The 15,563-nt window shown below is 48.1% G+C and overlaps 1 protein-coding gene across 3 annotated transcripts in view; it reads right to left on the bottom strand.

Moving 5' to 3' along the window:
* Positions 1–1,387: 1,387 nt before the first annotated feature.
* ZMIZ2 (zinc finger MIZ-type containing 2) overlaps positions 1,388–15,563 on the bottom strand; it is a 403,457-nt gene continuing 389,281 nt past the window's right edge. For all 3 annotated transcript variants that reach the window (XR_011276133.1, XM_069618968.1, XM_069618969.1), the window contains one exon: positions 1,388–3,375. Coding sequence is in view for 2 of the 3 variants with exons in the window: in XM_069618968.1 (XP_069475069.1) it covers positions 3,268–3,375 (108 nt within the window). In the remaining variant the exon portion in view is untranslated. The remainder of the gene's footprint in view (positions 3,376–15,563) is intronic.

Genomic DNA, 15,563 nt, shown 5'->3' with positions numbered 1-15,563 from the left:
CAACCCACATTAATTAATCCATCAGAATTAGAACACTTACAGAGCGTGTTAGAATAGCACAAGGAGCGCGTCACACAAACCCAAAACCTTGCCAGGCGTAACCCCTTCGCCCATCCTGACGAGATTGGGAGGATTAGTGAGCGCCACACTTGGACACGCCTCTGAATGTTAGCATGTTAAACTTCATATAACCCACTAACAAAAAATTCAGCATTTCTGCGGACTTATCTCACACAACCTTCTCTCGCACAACAAAACGCACACACTTCACAACACTGCAACAACACATAAGCCGCACCAACAGCACATGATGACTGACATCAGATACTCGCACCAAAGCTCAGCACCCGGTGCATAGCGAGTTGAAGCTGCCAACAGAACACCACTCCTCTCACTATCCTACTCCCGCTTCACCTACTAACCCATCCCACCTTCTCATTTGCAGATCCGCCAGAGCGCCTGGGGACCAACTCTGTTGGTGACGGTGAACAGTACAAATACCTTTAACGTTAGTTCAACATCATAGGGCGTCACTGAACATGGCCGAAGCCAACCCCCACAAGTAAATAAATACAAAACCAAGATGCTAGTTCATTCACAAATGTAAAAAACACAGGAACTAGCGAGTTAGTGCACCAAGTGAATAATTAAGAGTTTCTCTGCAAAATCTGGAACACTAGATGGCAACCATGCAGCCTTTTTACTAGCTAGACAAAGGAGGTTAGTTTCAGTTTCTCAAAGTAGACTGGCCATCCGACATGTTCACAGAATAAGTGAGAAACACAAAATGGATAAAATAACAGGTCTCTTCTGTAGTCTTAAAGGTTCATCACTCAAGAACCACAAACAAGCATTGGAAGCAGTTCGGACACAATTTCTATTCTAACTCCCCTCTCACTCTTGCCATGTGGTGTTGGCACTTACGGATCACTAGATATTGTTATTGAACAATAATATCGAACATAGGTGTCCATAGCAGTCCTAAATATGTGGTGGGTGGAGGTGTGAGGAGGGCAGAGGTACCACTAGTTAACCATGTGTGTGTTCTGCAAAGTTCCCCCTTCCAATTCCCAGACATTGAAATCAATGGGTCTTGCAGGATCATTAGTCAATGGAATGGCTTGGAAAGAAACATATGCCTGTCCAACTAATTCAGAGGGGCCTGCTGTAATCAAGGACCCCCACCAGCCCTTTTATGTACAAGATCTCCTAGCTCCCTTAAGAATATTTACTTTCAACATAGTATCTTGAGAAGCTTCACAGAATTGCTTCTTCTGTGCTCCAGGGCAAAGAGACCATGTTTCATAACTGAATCCAAGCATATTCACTGTGCCTTCACATCCCTATAAACAGGAAGGTCCGTTTTCTCACACACAAAAAAATAAAATCACCCTGAAACCGTCTTTATTTCTGGAAAGCAACACAAGTCGGCACAGTAGAAACATTTTGTCTTTGAACTTTGTATTTTCAGTCACTCTGGCTTTGTAAAATGCCAATGCATCCGTCAGCTTTATGTTTCGGGGAGACCAGCTTTGTGGTAGAACTCTTTAAAAACACAACAGCACCAATAAAAAATAAAAATTAAATTAAAAGGAGACAAACCACATCGAAATGGCCCACATTTCCGGTTCCACCAGCGTAACTACATCCAAGCTCCCAGACCCCCACCTCCAACCCTCCCTCCCAATGGAATGACATATGTTACAGGCTGTGGAGAAAATCCAGGTCAGAACACACTGCTGCAGATTTATTTTGCCTGCAATGGCAGCGATACAGTGGGACGATGCGTACGGCTGAGCGATTCCTTCTGGGATGTCGTTTGTTTTTCCTTTAAATATTTTTGTTGTCTTTCTACACTATGTACAGTTTCTCGTTGTGCTTTTTGATCAGTTGTCAGATAGGGAGGCAAGGAAGCTAGTGTCCAGAAAAGGCCCTGCCCTCTGTGTACTGTGCACTCATATCCCTTACGAAATCAGGATTCCCTCATATCAGATTTAACTGCTTCACACAACTGATGAGGAAGTCTGTAGTCCACTTAGATTGCAACTAGGGCGAATATGGATGAATATTTCAGACTGAAGAAGAGTCCATGACACAAAAATGTTAAGCTCTGTTTTTTGGGATTGCACAGATTATAAAGTTGCTTAAATTCTCCTATCCCTACCTGGATTGGGGCCCAGTGACTGGTGAGTGAGAAGTGAACTGTTGGCTTGGTAGACCCCTAAACTGGGTGTTGTAGGCAGCTGCTCCATGTTGGGTCTGGATCCCATAGTAGATGATGTTCAAGATCTCACTTCCGTTTGCAGGTTGTTGTACATGCCCTTCTCTCCCTCCCTTCCTCGCTCCCCCCACACCCACCTTCTGCCTTAGAAAGGGGAGGTCATACTCTTGTAGTCTATGCGGTTTCACCTGCTCAATAGCAGCTTCGATACCAAGGCAAGGAACAGCTCAGGCATTGCTCTCTCAGAAGCAGGCTCCTCCAATATTGTTTACCTAGTCGGCTCTCTCCCCCAGATTCCCACGCTCACAAACAGAACAAAAACCAACAAATAAAAACGTGTTCAAGCTCCAACCTATTTTTTTTGTTTTAAACAGGCAGCATGAACAATCTGTCATGAGGCTGTCAATCCTTCCAGCGCCTGAAAGGTCCCATTTCTGTTGAGAAGGGAGCAGCAGTTCCAAGATGGGTCAAACCAGGACAGGGTGTCGCAAACCTTCAAATTCTTCGCACAGGAGAAAGTTCATTTTGTTTTGATTGGGCAGTGTCTAGAAAAAAGTGCCCAGGACCACCGCTACCCTGAAAGACGCTGAGAGTCAACCAATTCCCCATATCCTCAATGGACAGAAGAGACCCCCGATGAGATGTCCAAGCCTTGACAGGGCTAGGGAAAGGTAAGAGGGGGGGCAGGGGGAAGTGTTTGTGCAGGCATGTTTGCAAGCATAGAATGAGCGGAATCACCTTTCCAGCCTTGCCAAGTCCAGGCCTTTGGGTGGAGGGGGGGAAGCCTGAAGCAAATCACCAGAGAGGCAAAGTCCTGGACAGTCACCAGCTATGGCTCATCTCCATGTCAAAAAGGGGAATGATGAGGAAGGGCAGTGGCAGGTGTGTTGTTGCTGAGGAAGGCCAAAACATCAGCCTCACTATTACTCAAAACATGAGTCACAGATGGAGGGAGACAGCTGTGTGTTTAAGAGTCAATACAACAGCATGACATTCCCAAATGTATCAAACAATGATGGTGTACACTCTGCCACAAAAACACCATCTCAGTTGTTTTCAAAGAGCGAGAGAAGGTCGTCGTTGCCACTGTTCGGCAGATCAGGTGGGCCGAGGTAGGAGAGAAGTTCATCTGGGTTGGTCAGTTCAGGAAGAAGCTGAAATGCACACAAAAAAAGAATGAAGATCGTTAATTAAAGCATGAGCTTCCACAAGCAACTGCCAATGCCTCAGAAGGTAACCAATATCTGAATACATTATCATCCACAAACTGCATCATGCAGGAAGTATTCACCTTGTGCAGACAGGCCGAGATCAAAGCAGAGTTGCGCAGTGGAAAGGAGTACCAGGCAGACAAAAGGGTCCTGCTTTCTTAAAATGAGACTTGGTGCGGGAACTCCCACAGAGCAGACAACCCCGCTCCTTTTCCCTTCCTCTATTCTTGCTAGAGATAGCAATGCTCACTTTCTCTTTTTTTCATTTTAATTCAGTGTTAACTATTGTTTGTTTTATTCATTTATAAAGCGCTCCGGACCCAAAAGTAAAAGGACTCTTAGGTACACGGTTACATAGTACAATACATGCAATTATACATATATACAGTTTGTATGGAAGAACACAATTACAAGGTGAGCCGTTTCATCAGACATAGAAGAGAGAAAAAGGGTAAATGCTACTTTTTGTTCAGTAACCAGCTGATGACCTGTTTCCTAAATGACTGAAAGGACTTGGTAGATTTAATGTTGAATGGGAGGGTGTTCCAAAGTTGGGCGGCAAGGACCGTGAAGCTGGATCCTCCCGCTCTTTTTAAGGTGAATCTGGGCACCGTAAGGCAAAGTGTGTTAGAGGATCTAGTAGTTCTGGCAGCAGGTTTCAAGGTAAATTGTGGTGAGATAAGGAGGGGCTAGATGGTTTACACGATTTTCTGGTGGTGGAGATGTGCTCTCGCCTGGGGATATTTAATGCTGCTCTTAGCGTGTTATTTTGGAGTACCTGTAGTTTGTTAATTATGGATTGGTTTGCGCCTAGGTATAGACTGTTACAATAGTCCAGTTTGAACTGTATAAGAGCCCTGGCCAACATGAGGCAGCTACTGGAGGATAGGAAAGGTCTGCAGGCCCTGATCAGTTTACCGGTGTAGGCAGTGGCTGATGCAGTCATGTTGATTTGTTTGGAAAGGTTAGTGTAGGCATCGAAATAAAAGCCAAGGGTTTTCACACTTAACAATGGGAATGGTGTTACTATCAATGATGATGCTACTGTAATTGGGGCTAAGTTTCAGTAGGTTATTAGGCGAGCCGACAAGGAGAAGTTCAGATTTCTCATCATTCAAGCAGAGGCCGTGTGTGGCCATCCATGCCTGAATGATGGTGAAGATTTCATTAATCCGGATGACATCAGCATTGTTATTACCTGAAAGGGTAAGGAGTATCTGGGTGTCATCTGCATAATTGGTGTAGGTGACGCCCAGATGGTCCAGTTTGTATGATATATTTACAAAGCCACTCTTTGACAAAGTGGGCTAGACACATGAGCCTTGGGGGACGCCACATGTAATGGGGGTAGGGTCAGCTGCCGCTACTGGCAAGAAGACACTCCTGGTTCTATTAGCCAGGAAGGATTGTATCCACATGACAGCAGAGGAGGAGAAGTGAGCATAGGTGGTTGCAGAGGATTTTATGATCGACCAGGTCGAAGGCTGCTGATCGGTCTACAAGGAGTAGGATGGCGGCGTTACCTTTATCTTTGATTTCATCAATCTGACTTTTGAGGTCAACAAGGGCAGTTTCTGTTCTATGTTGAGGTCTAAAGCCAGATTGGCGAATTCCTAACAGTTGGTTAGTCTCCAAGTAGTCCTGAATTTGCAGGTAGGCAAGTCTGTCAAGGATTTTTAGCAAGAATGGGACCGTGGTGATGGGTCTATAATTAGTGGGTATGGCCGGGTCTAGTGATTGTTTTTTTAGAAGAGGGAGAACCCATGATTGCTTCAGGTGACTAGGGACTGAACTGGTGGAGAATGATAGGTTTACGAGTTTGGAGATGAAAAGGGATAGATCTCTGTCTGCGTCTTTTATAATCTGGGCCAGGCAGCTGTCCCCTTTACAGTTGGACGGTTTTAGAGAGACTATAATTTTCTGTACTTCCGGTATAGTAACCTTTTTAAATGTGAAGCCTAAGTTGGTGTCAGTGGCCGGTGGTGTACTTGGGCTAGTGGACTTGTTACTAGTGAGTTGTCGTTTACGCTAAATTTTGGTTTGGAGTCCTGTGATTTTGTTGGCAAGAGCGTTCTGGATACTGGTGCACCAGGGTTTGTCTTTCGTGCAAGTATCTGCAGGTGGATTTGGGTTCCCTAATTCCTTTAGTATATGGAAAAGTTCTCTGGTGCAGGATCCTGCCTGGTTTATCCTAACGTTCTAGGCTTCTTTCTTGGTATGAATTATCTCATTTTTGTATAAGGAGGAGATATTTGTAAGATTGGTTTTGTTTTCAGCCGAGGGTGCCACTCAAAGTGTTTCTAGCTTAGCTTTCTTTTTTCTCAATAGTTTGAATTCAGGGGTGTACCAGGAGTTCAAATGAGCTCTAGGTTTTCCTTTGCGCAATTTCGATGGGGCGATGGTATCAATGGCGTTGGCCATGGCATCATTGAGGTATTCACCAATAGGTTGAGGTTGGCCATGGCCGGAAGTGCGCTGAGAGCGGAAAGGACCAAAGGTACTAGGGTTTCAGCAGTGATGTTACACTTATTCCTGGTCGCACATGCTGGTGCAGTAGGGCACTTTCTTGGATCTGGGTTGTTGATATTAATATCTAATGGGATGAGATGGTGGTCAGTCCATGCAAGAGGTTGAGGGGCTTTGCAGGCGATATTTCAATTAAGCGCAGCTACCCAGTCGATGATTCTACCTTTGATGAGTAGGTTCCGCGCCAAGTTGTGTGAAGCCATGCTCAGCTATGGCGTTAGCCAAGGAGGAGGCTGGGGAGTCATTAGGGTCATTGTACCCAAGATTAAAATCTCAGAGGATGATGGTTTGAGCTGATGGCTTAGAGTTCTCAGCTATTAGAGAGGGGATGTCTTCCTCAAAGGCTCCAGGATGACCTGGGGGTCTATATATTAAGTGAATAGAGATTGTGCTGTTGGGAGAGGTTTGCAACTTGATTGTAAGAAGCTTGCATGATTTTAGTGGAGAGGAAGGGAATAGTTTCTTACCTGTAACTCCATTTCTCCAGCATTGGTACCTTTCATTGATTCACGTGCTTAGAATATTCCCCGTCGTCAGGCTGGGAATCCTCGGTAAATTATATAGACATTTTCCATAGGAAAAATTCCGACACTTTTGTGTCCTATCTACGTCGTTTTGGGCTGCACACGCCGGCGCCACTAGGACGTATAGGTATATATAGCTCCGCCCCCGCGGCTCCCTCAGATTTCAGCCCCCAAAGTAGTATTGGGGGGGGGATCTCTGGTTTGCATGCTCAGGGGAGGCCGGCGGGCGCATGTGAATCCATGAAAGATACCAATGCTGGAGAAATGGAGTTACAGGTAAGAAACTATTCCCTTCTCCAGCATTGGATCTTTCATGGATTCACATGCTTAGAATAGATTGTATAGCAGTATCCCCGAACATTGGAGGCGTGTATGCAAACCAACATCACAATAATCACAATGCCATTTACTATGGCAACACATTACATTACAGCATGTTAACCGTGAAAGACACGACACTTTAAAGCATAGGTGCCGAAGGATGTAACCCCACTCGGGGCTTACCTTATTGGAACAGGCGACGTAGTACTGCCCGCCCCATCCCATCTGTGTGTCCTCAGCATGTTGCTGTGCGAGACAGTAATGTCGGGTAAACGTGTGTGGTACCGACCAGGAAGCCGCCTGGCAGATATCCCCCAGCGGAATTCCAGACCACAAAGCCGTCGACGATGTAGATCTCGTCGAATGGGCCCTCGGACGCTTTTCTAGCAGCTTTCCGGCCTTGGAATGACAATAAGAAATGGCCGAAGACACCCATCTGGATAGTCCTTGTTTTGAAATCGCTTTACCCTTAGCCGCAGGACCATAAGCTACGAAGAGTTGTCTCGTGTCTCTGAAGCTTTGAGTGCGATGGAGATAACATTTTAAAGCTCTTTTCACGTCCAATGTATGGGAGGCTTCTCTGCCACTGAAGACGGTGTTGGAAAGAATGTAGGCAACACTATAGAAGCGGGTTTATGGAACATGGAAGGCACTTTAGGTATGAAATGCAGGTTAGTGGCCAGCACAACTTTATTACTGAAAAACCTCAAATACGGAGGGTCGATCACTAGAGCTTGTATTTCTGACAGGCGTCGAGCAGAGGTAATGGCCACCAGGAAAGCCAATTTCCAAAAAAAAAAAATATTAATGATGTCGACGACATTGGTTCAAAAGGGGGTTTCATCAGGGCTGCCAGGACCAGGTTCAGACTCCAGATCGGAGGAAACTTCTTCGTGGGAGGAAAGGTTCGAAACAACCCTTTAAGGAAGTGTTTAACTAGGCGGTCACTGAACAATGGAGTGGAACGTCTCTTCCAAGTAAATCTTGATATGGCAGCTAGATGCACCTTTATGGATGAAACAGATAAACCGTTTTCTGCCAGGAACAACAGGTATGGTAGGAGTTGTTCCGGTGTGATCGCCCGCGGGACCAGACCTGGTTGACCTGCGCACCATATGCAGAACCTTTTCCATTTGTATGTGTATGAAGTGTTCGTGGAAGGTGCCCTTGCAGCTTGCAAAATGCGACGACAATCCGCTGGAATCGCTAATGTGCCAAACTCGGAGAAATCAGGAGCCAGGCCGTCAGACTAAGGCTGTCCGGGTCGTGATGCCAAACGACCCCTTTCTCCTGAGACAGAAGGTTGGGGATCTTCTGGAACCTCATTGGTTCTGCCGCTGATAGGTGAAGTAGATCGGAGAACCACACTTGTCTGGCCCAATATGGGGCCACCAGGATCACCCAACAAGGATATCTGTGGATCCATTGCAGAGTCCGACGGATGAGAGCAAATGGGGGGGTGGGGGGGAGGGAAGGCATACAGAAACTTGCCCGTCCACGGGAAGGAGAACGCGTCCCCTAGCGAGTCTTATTGTGGCCACCTGCTCGCATATTGGGAGCATTTCTTGGTGTCTCTCGTCGCAAAGAGATCGAGGGCCGGATGACCCCATTCCGCGAAGACACGGTGCAGTTGTTGATCGTTCAGTTCCCATTCGTGTAGACAATTCATCTCCCTGCTGAGAGCGTCTGCTTGCAAATATTTTACTCCTGGTAAGTGGAACGCCAACAGATGTATGTCGTGTTGTAGGGCCCAATGCCAGATCTCCTGGGCTTCCGTCGACAGGCTCCTGGAGCGGGTTCCTCCCTGCTTTCGTAGATAAAACATTGTTGTCGTGTTGTCTGTCATGATTCTCACCACTGAGCCCTTTATCTGTGGCAGAAAGGATTTTAGGGTTCAACGCACCGCCCTCAACTCTAGCAGATTGATGTGGAGGGAGGACTCTTCCGATGACCAACGACCCTGAACCTGTAAGGAGTCCAGATGAGCTCCCCACCCAGTTAGAGAAGCATCCGTCACCACTGTCTTCTGGAACACAGGTTCCAGTAGGGGCATTCCCTTCGTTAGGTGTATGGAGATTCTCCACCATTGAAGCACCTGCAAGAGCTGGCCTTTGATGGTCAACTTGTCTGACCAGCGCCCTTGACTCTGTGCCCATCGATCCGCCAAGAATTCCTGAAGAGGCCTCAGGAAGAGGCGACAATTGTCTATCAAGGGTATGCAGGACGACATGGTCCCCAGCAGGGACATGTACCTTCGTACTGACACTCTGGTGTCGACCTCCCATTCCGATGCCTTTTGTTGCAGTCTGTGAATCCTTTTGAGGGATGGCTTCACCAGCCCTGACTGTGTGTGGAACTCTGCCCCCAAAAAGACCAAGGTCCTTGATGGCTTCAACGAGGACTTGTCGAAGTTCACTGCGAAGCCCAAACGTTGCAGGAGGGACAGGGTGGCATCTAGGCTTTATTGTGCCCTTTCCGGAGACAGTCCCCTCACTAGCCAATCGTCCAAATAAGGGTACACATGGTGACCTTCCTTCCTTAACCAGGCTGCTATTGGAGCCAGACATTTGGTTAACGTCCTGGGGGACGATTTTAGACTGAACAGGAGGACCTTGAACTTATAGTGGGTTTGTCAGAAGACGAACCGCAGAAATCTTTTGTGCCGTCGACGCATCGGGATATGGAAGTATGCGTCCTGAAGTTCTAGCGACTACAAATAATCTCCGGGTTGTATCGATGGGATCACCTCCTGAAGCGTCAGCATTTTGAATTTTAAATTCTTGAGCAGTTTGTTGAGCGCTCGTAGATCCAGAATGGGTCGCCATTTTCCATTTGGTTTCTTGATGACAAAGTACCGGGAGTACACTCCCTGTCCTTTTTCTGCCACCGGGATCAGTTCTATAGCCCCTTTTTGCAGCATAAGCGCCACCTCCTGCAGTAGTATTCGAAGGTGGGGCTGGGCCGAGAACACCGGTGGAATGTGTGGTGGCTTGCCCTTGAACTGTAGAGTGGCCCAGATGAATTGTGTCCAAAACCCATTAGTCTGTTATGCGCTCTCCCACTCGTCGATGCAACGAGACACTCGGCTCCCCAGGACGTCCTGAAACATGTCATTGTTGGTTCTTGGTTTGTTGATCTTTCGTCGACGAAGGGTAGGCACCCCGCCGTCTGGAGGTTTGGGTAATCTCTGCCTCTACGAGAAGATTGGGCCGCACGCCTGTAGCCTTGGGACGAGTAGGAGGGTCTGCTGAAACCTCAGTCTCTAGATGACCCAAACCGGGACTTACCAGAAGCCCCTCTGAAAGGACGAAAGTAACGAAAATTCCTACCACTCTGGAGGGCTCCGAGTGACCGCGCCGTGTCAGTATCCTCTTTCATGCCCTTGAAGGCCTCATCAACTTTTTCACCGAACAGTTGTTCCCCTTCACACGGCATATCCAAGACTTTATATTGCATCTCCGGTCTGAAGGTAGTGCACTTGAGCCAGGCTTGTCTACATAGAACTATGCCATTATTGATTTGCTTAAAACCGGACTCGGCTAGGTCGACAGCGATGGTTATAGCATGGTTGGAGGCTTCCTCTCCTTCCCGTACTAGCAACATGGCGGACTTTATATGTTCCTCGGGCAAATTCTCCAAGATAGGAGCCAGTCGGTGCCACATGTCCCTGTCATACCTAGACATAATCGCCAAGGAGTTGGCTGCTTTAACTGTAGACGCGCCGACGGACAGCACCTTCTTGCCGAAAGCGTCCTGTCTCCTGGCCTCGTTGTCTGGCGGGGTCGTGCATTTATGTTGAGACCTGGCCTTTCTAGCCGCCGCCGCAGATACCACCGACTCAGGCGACGGTTGAGGCGTCAGGCACTTGGGAGTCGATTCTGGAGCCTTGAACAACTTCTCCAAATTACCTTTCACTGCCGGTTCAGAGAACGGGTGACACATTGGTCTTCAGGCCCTCTTGCCAGACATGGTCCAAAATCAGGATGGCGAATATGGATTTCCTTCTCTTGCCCATATGATAAAAAAGAAAACAATCCTTTTTCTCCTCTTCAGGGACTAGGCCAAACTCCGAACACTCCTTACTCATGGCATGGAATGCCCCCACGTCGTCAGGTGGTGATGGCTGCGCTGGGCTACTCGGAGCTTCCATCTCTGCTTCAGAGTTCCAAGTTGGGACCCTTGAGGGGGATAGTGAGATGTCTGAACCTGATCCTTCACGGTCCGAGTCCTGTAGTTCTCCTTCTTGTGGGATAGGGCAATCCTCTGCCGCGTGGGAAGCGGCCGTAATCCTGGTCGTCGAGCGAGGAGCCGGGCCCGGCTCGTCGACGAATGGCGTAGACTGTAGCCATGCCGGGGCCCTAGGCTGGGGTATTTGTGTGTCCAAACGCTGTAATAGCTTCTGTAGCGTATTTAGCACCTTCAAGGACAGAAACGCCTGGGGGTTCAGTAATGACGAGGTTGTAGGGATGGTACCCCCACCCAAGAGCAACATCGCGCCGGTCGGCCGCAGCCCCAGATCGGTTGGGCGCGCGACTGTCGCATTCTCCGTCAGGCGACGAGATGGAGAAAGTCTCCTCTGGTTGAAGCAGGGCCTCCGGCGGAAGGGGATCGAAAACCTCTGGTTGCCATCCCATCGACGGGACCACCGTCGATGTTATGTTTCCTACCGCCGCAGTCTGAAACGTGGGAGGAGCCGTCGATGACGCAGGCGTCGACGAGCGGGTCGTCGACGAAGCCAGTGGTGCAGGGCCTTGAGGTGTTCCCGCCGCTTTTGGGGCCGACTTGTTGGCCGCGGCCTCTCGACTCAAGGTATACTTATGACGGTCTCCTGAAGAGGATTTAAATGGTTCTTCTCTCCTTTTTTGATGAGGAGGAAGAAGACGGTGTCTTGTGTGAAGAGGAGGCCTTCAAATGTTTTTCTGAATGTTTCTCAGAGGGTCATTTTTTTTCGGCAGCACGTGCCTTCTTCATCGGGGGTTCCGACTAACATCTTGAGGCCGTGGAGCCCACCTCCGATGCCGGGTACGCACCCGCCCTGTCATTGAGCCAATCGACAAGGCGTCTTTTTCGATCTTTGAGGGTTTTCTGGGAGAAACCCTGACATATTTCACAAGTGTCCGCCGTGTGGTGAGGATGAAGGCAGTAAATGCAGTCCATATGACCATCCCCTTCGTACACCTTCTTAAGACCGCATGTAGCACACTGACGAAACAACGCCTTTCCAGACATTCTCTTGAGAAGAACAGTCACAGAAGTAGAAAGTACAACCTAACCAAATAGCAGATACGCGAGGTAATCCCACCACTTTGGAAGACGGTTGAAATCTGAGGGAGCCGCTGGGGCGGAGCTATATATACACCTCTACGTCCTAGTGGCGCCGGCGTGCGCGGCCCAAAACTACGTAGATAGGACACAAAAGTGTTGGAATTTTTCCTCTGGAAAATGTCTATATAACTTACCGAGGATTCCCAGCCTGACGACGGGGAATATTCTAAGCATGTGAATCCATGAAAATCCAATGCTGGAGAATTGACGGATGTGAAGTCTCAAGAAGATTTAAAGAGGATAGCTACACCTCCTCCCCGAGCATTGGGTCTGTTGGCTCTGAGGATGGAGTATTTGTCAGTGATAGCTAGGCTTAAATAAGGTCCTGCTGCCTCGTGTAGCCAAGTTTCTATTATGGCAAGGAAGTCAAGATTGTTAGTCAGGATTATGTCAGCAATTTCTGTAGAATGGGCAACAAGGGACCCGCCATTTAGTAATGCTCCTTTTAAGGGGAGTGAATTAGGCTTGTTAGAGTCTGTATAATTTTTCTTAGTCTTAGAGTGGGGTTTGGCAGAAAGCTTACTAATCATGAGGGGGAGTCTAGTGCCTAGTCTACTGTTCCGCGCTATGAGGTTAGGGTTGACTGAGTTTGTTTCCTGGAGGCTTAGTTGTGAAGGGCTTAGAACTAGGTTTGGTGTGGTTGGGCTTAGTGCTAAGTTTGGCGCCCCCAGTCAAGCCAGGAACACTTGGTTTGGGGTGACATGGAGTTCTATCGGAAATAAAGTTGGTTAGGGTGTTAACTGGGCGGTCACTGTCTATGGCAGTAAGGTTTTGGAGGTAGCTAGGTGGGAAGGGTGACCTGGTGGGCAAGAAGGGTGTGGGGGAGTGTCTCAGGCATCCAAGTTTGGCTAGGCCATTGCTGAAAGCTATGAAGTTATTGCCACTTCAAGGCACACTGTTTTGCATGACACAGAAAGGGAACATGAGTGTGAACCAGGTGAGCATGGTCTAGTCCTGACCTGTGTGAGGTGAGTGGTCTAGGGTGTAGGGCTGGGGTAGGCAGGTTCGACAGAGGCTAAAGATACACACCAATAGGCAGATTTGACTTTGGCTAGCTGCACACGAATAGTCAGATTCAACATTGGCTAGGTGCGTACAGATATGTAGATTCGACTTTGGCTACATGCACACCAATAGGCAGATTCAACAATGGCTAGGTGCACACAAATGGGCAGATTCTACATTGGTCAGGAGTACACAGATGGGGTAACTACTTGTTGCTGAGGCTATATCCAGGAAGCATGGGTCAGGAAAACCATAAGGAAAGGAATCGTAAAGCACTAATGCAGGTGGCCTGATAAAGCATAAATTTGGGTTTGCTGCAGCCGGCCTCTAAGCACAATGGGCATATGAACACAACATTGTAGAAAGGGCGTGAGAATTAAGATCCTTAGCAGGCCAGTCCCAAAGGGCACATTCAATAGGGTGCAGTAGGCTGGTCCCATAGGCATAGACAGTGATTGGTGGACTAGTCCCATAGGCGTAAAACACAAAATAAAAGGGTTATCAAATGCACGCTAGAGCCAAATGTTATAATAGTCAGGTTAGCACCAAACAGAAATATTAAGTAGGATAGCTGATCGAGCATTTGCTGATATGGGGCCGGGGGGGGGGGGGGGGGGGGGGGGGGGAGGGGAAATCAGGGTCAGGGCACTTGTCATCACATGTGAGGCGAAGCAGCACTCTAGAGTAATTGTGTTCAGTGCCTAGACCACTGCATTGCTGAGCATTGGCAAGCAGCAGACTATGTGCTTGGGTACAGATGTATTCAAAAGCACTGATATAAGGCAATGCAGCAATTAGTAGGATAATTACAGTAAGAATGCGTTGGAATACGACAGGGAGTCTGTACTTACAGTAATGTCACTCAGTAAGCATGAAGATACAGGATGCATAGGTCACAAAGTATGCAGATCAAGGAGGTGAATGATTGTTCCGTGTACAGGTACATAGACAGTTCAGTTAACCGTGCTTGATTTTGATGAATTGGCATGCCCGTGAGGTCTGGGCATTGGGGGTTGGCCACGCCGCGCTTCCATGCGCTAAACAGGCACAGAACAGGCCTTTTCAACAAGGGCCTTATCAGGACGAGGGCCGGCTTCCGCCTGTCGGGGCTATAGGCTATGCGTTGCCAGGTTTTCATGCCGCTAGTAGCCGTCGGCCATCTTTGGAACAGGCGCGCAAAGGGAACAAAGACTTCCCAGCTGATCCAGCGCATCGCCTGGATGAGGGGAGCACCGGGGCTCACCTTGATGCTGGTGTACGGCGATGGGAGTAGTGAAGTGGACTCCGTTCCACACAATATATTTACCTACTGGCCGCAAGGACATATGCCCTGTAAGCCCTTTTTTTGAGCATAGTCCTAAGTGTAGGCGTGTAAGGCCTCTGTCCCACTAGCCACTGGAGAGGGCAACAAACGGCAGCCCCGCGGAATGCAGGAAGGAATCTAGAGCTACTCTTATGTATTCCTATGTGCCCTGCTGCAGACAGTATCCAGATTTAAAACTTCCCTCCCTAAGCCAGGGGTAGAAATGAAGATCTGAGCAGATAGGAGCGGGACCATTTTTGAATAAGGCAAGTACGCTGCAAAAATAATTCTAAAAGCGGTGTCAGAATGTTTGTCGGAGTGAATGGGAGCACATGTGTGCATTTCTGAGTGTTTCAGCAGAGGTTGTTTGGGGAGGTTGTACTAGCAATTTCATTTCATTGAAGGAGCTGGTGAAGCAGGGTAATCTGGCCAAGCAGTAACAGCATTACTGGCAAAAAGGCAACCGTGAGGGTGCCCATACATGGGAATATTGGCAAAATCAGCAGGAACCATTATTACAATGGTATTTATGCAAAGGTAATAGGAGTGTTCTTACATGGGAATACTGGCATATAGTGTGGGCAAAGGCATCATGAAAATGGTCCTGTGTGCCGTCAGTGACTTGGCATCTACTGCTTTTATGGTAGCTGGTAACAGCAAGAGGGATACAGGCCTGGGGAGGTGTTCTATAGTCTAGGGCCTGTCACAGAAGCACATCTCCTACTGGTTTGCATCTCTTGGAACAGAGAGGAGATTTGGAGCCAGCAGACCTTTGCGTTCAGGAGGTAGGGTGCCTGTGGACATAGTTGTATGCATTTTAAGAGGACCTTGAAGGCAATTCTAGACTGTACTGGGTGCCAGTGGAGAATTGGTGTGTAGAGACCGGATATCTTCTTTTATGGTCCAAACACAAGCCACCCTGCAGCGTTTCTATACCTTTCGAGGTCTGTACATCAGATATGCAGGAAGTCTAGCATGGACGGTGTTGCCTTGGTTAAGGAACAACGTGACCCCCCCATTGGGTAATTTACTACTACAGAAGGAGGGAGAGAAGGTTTGAGGATTTCTGCATCACTAAGTTTACCATTACATCCAGGCTCATGTGGTTATCACAAAGGCTGCAAACA

This window comes from Ambystoma mexicanum, chromosome 10 (genome assembly GCF_040938575.1).
Source record: "Ambystoma mexicanum isolate Mex_15411 chromosome 10, UKY_AmexF1_1, whole genome shotgun sequence".
NCBI lineage: Eukaryota > Metazoa > Chordata > Amphibia > Caudata > Ambystomatidae > Ambystoma > Ambystoma mexicanum.
Note: the sequence above shows the minus strand (reverse complement) of the source record. Positions and strands in the feature narration are given on the sequence as shown.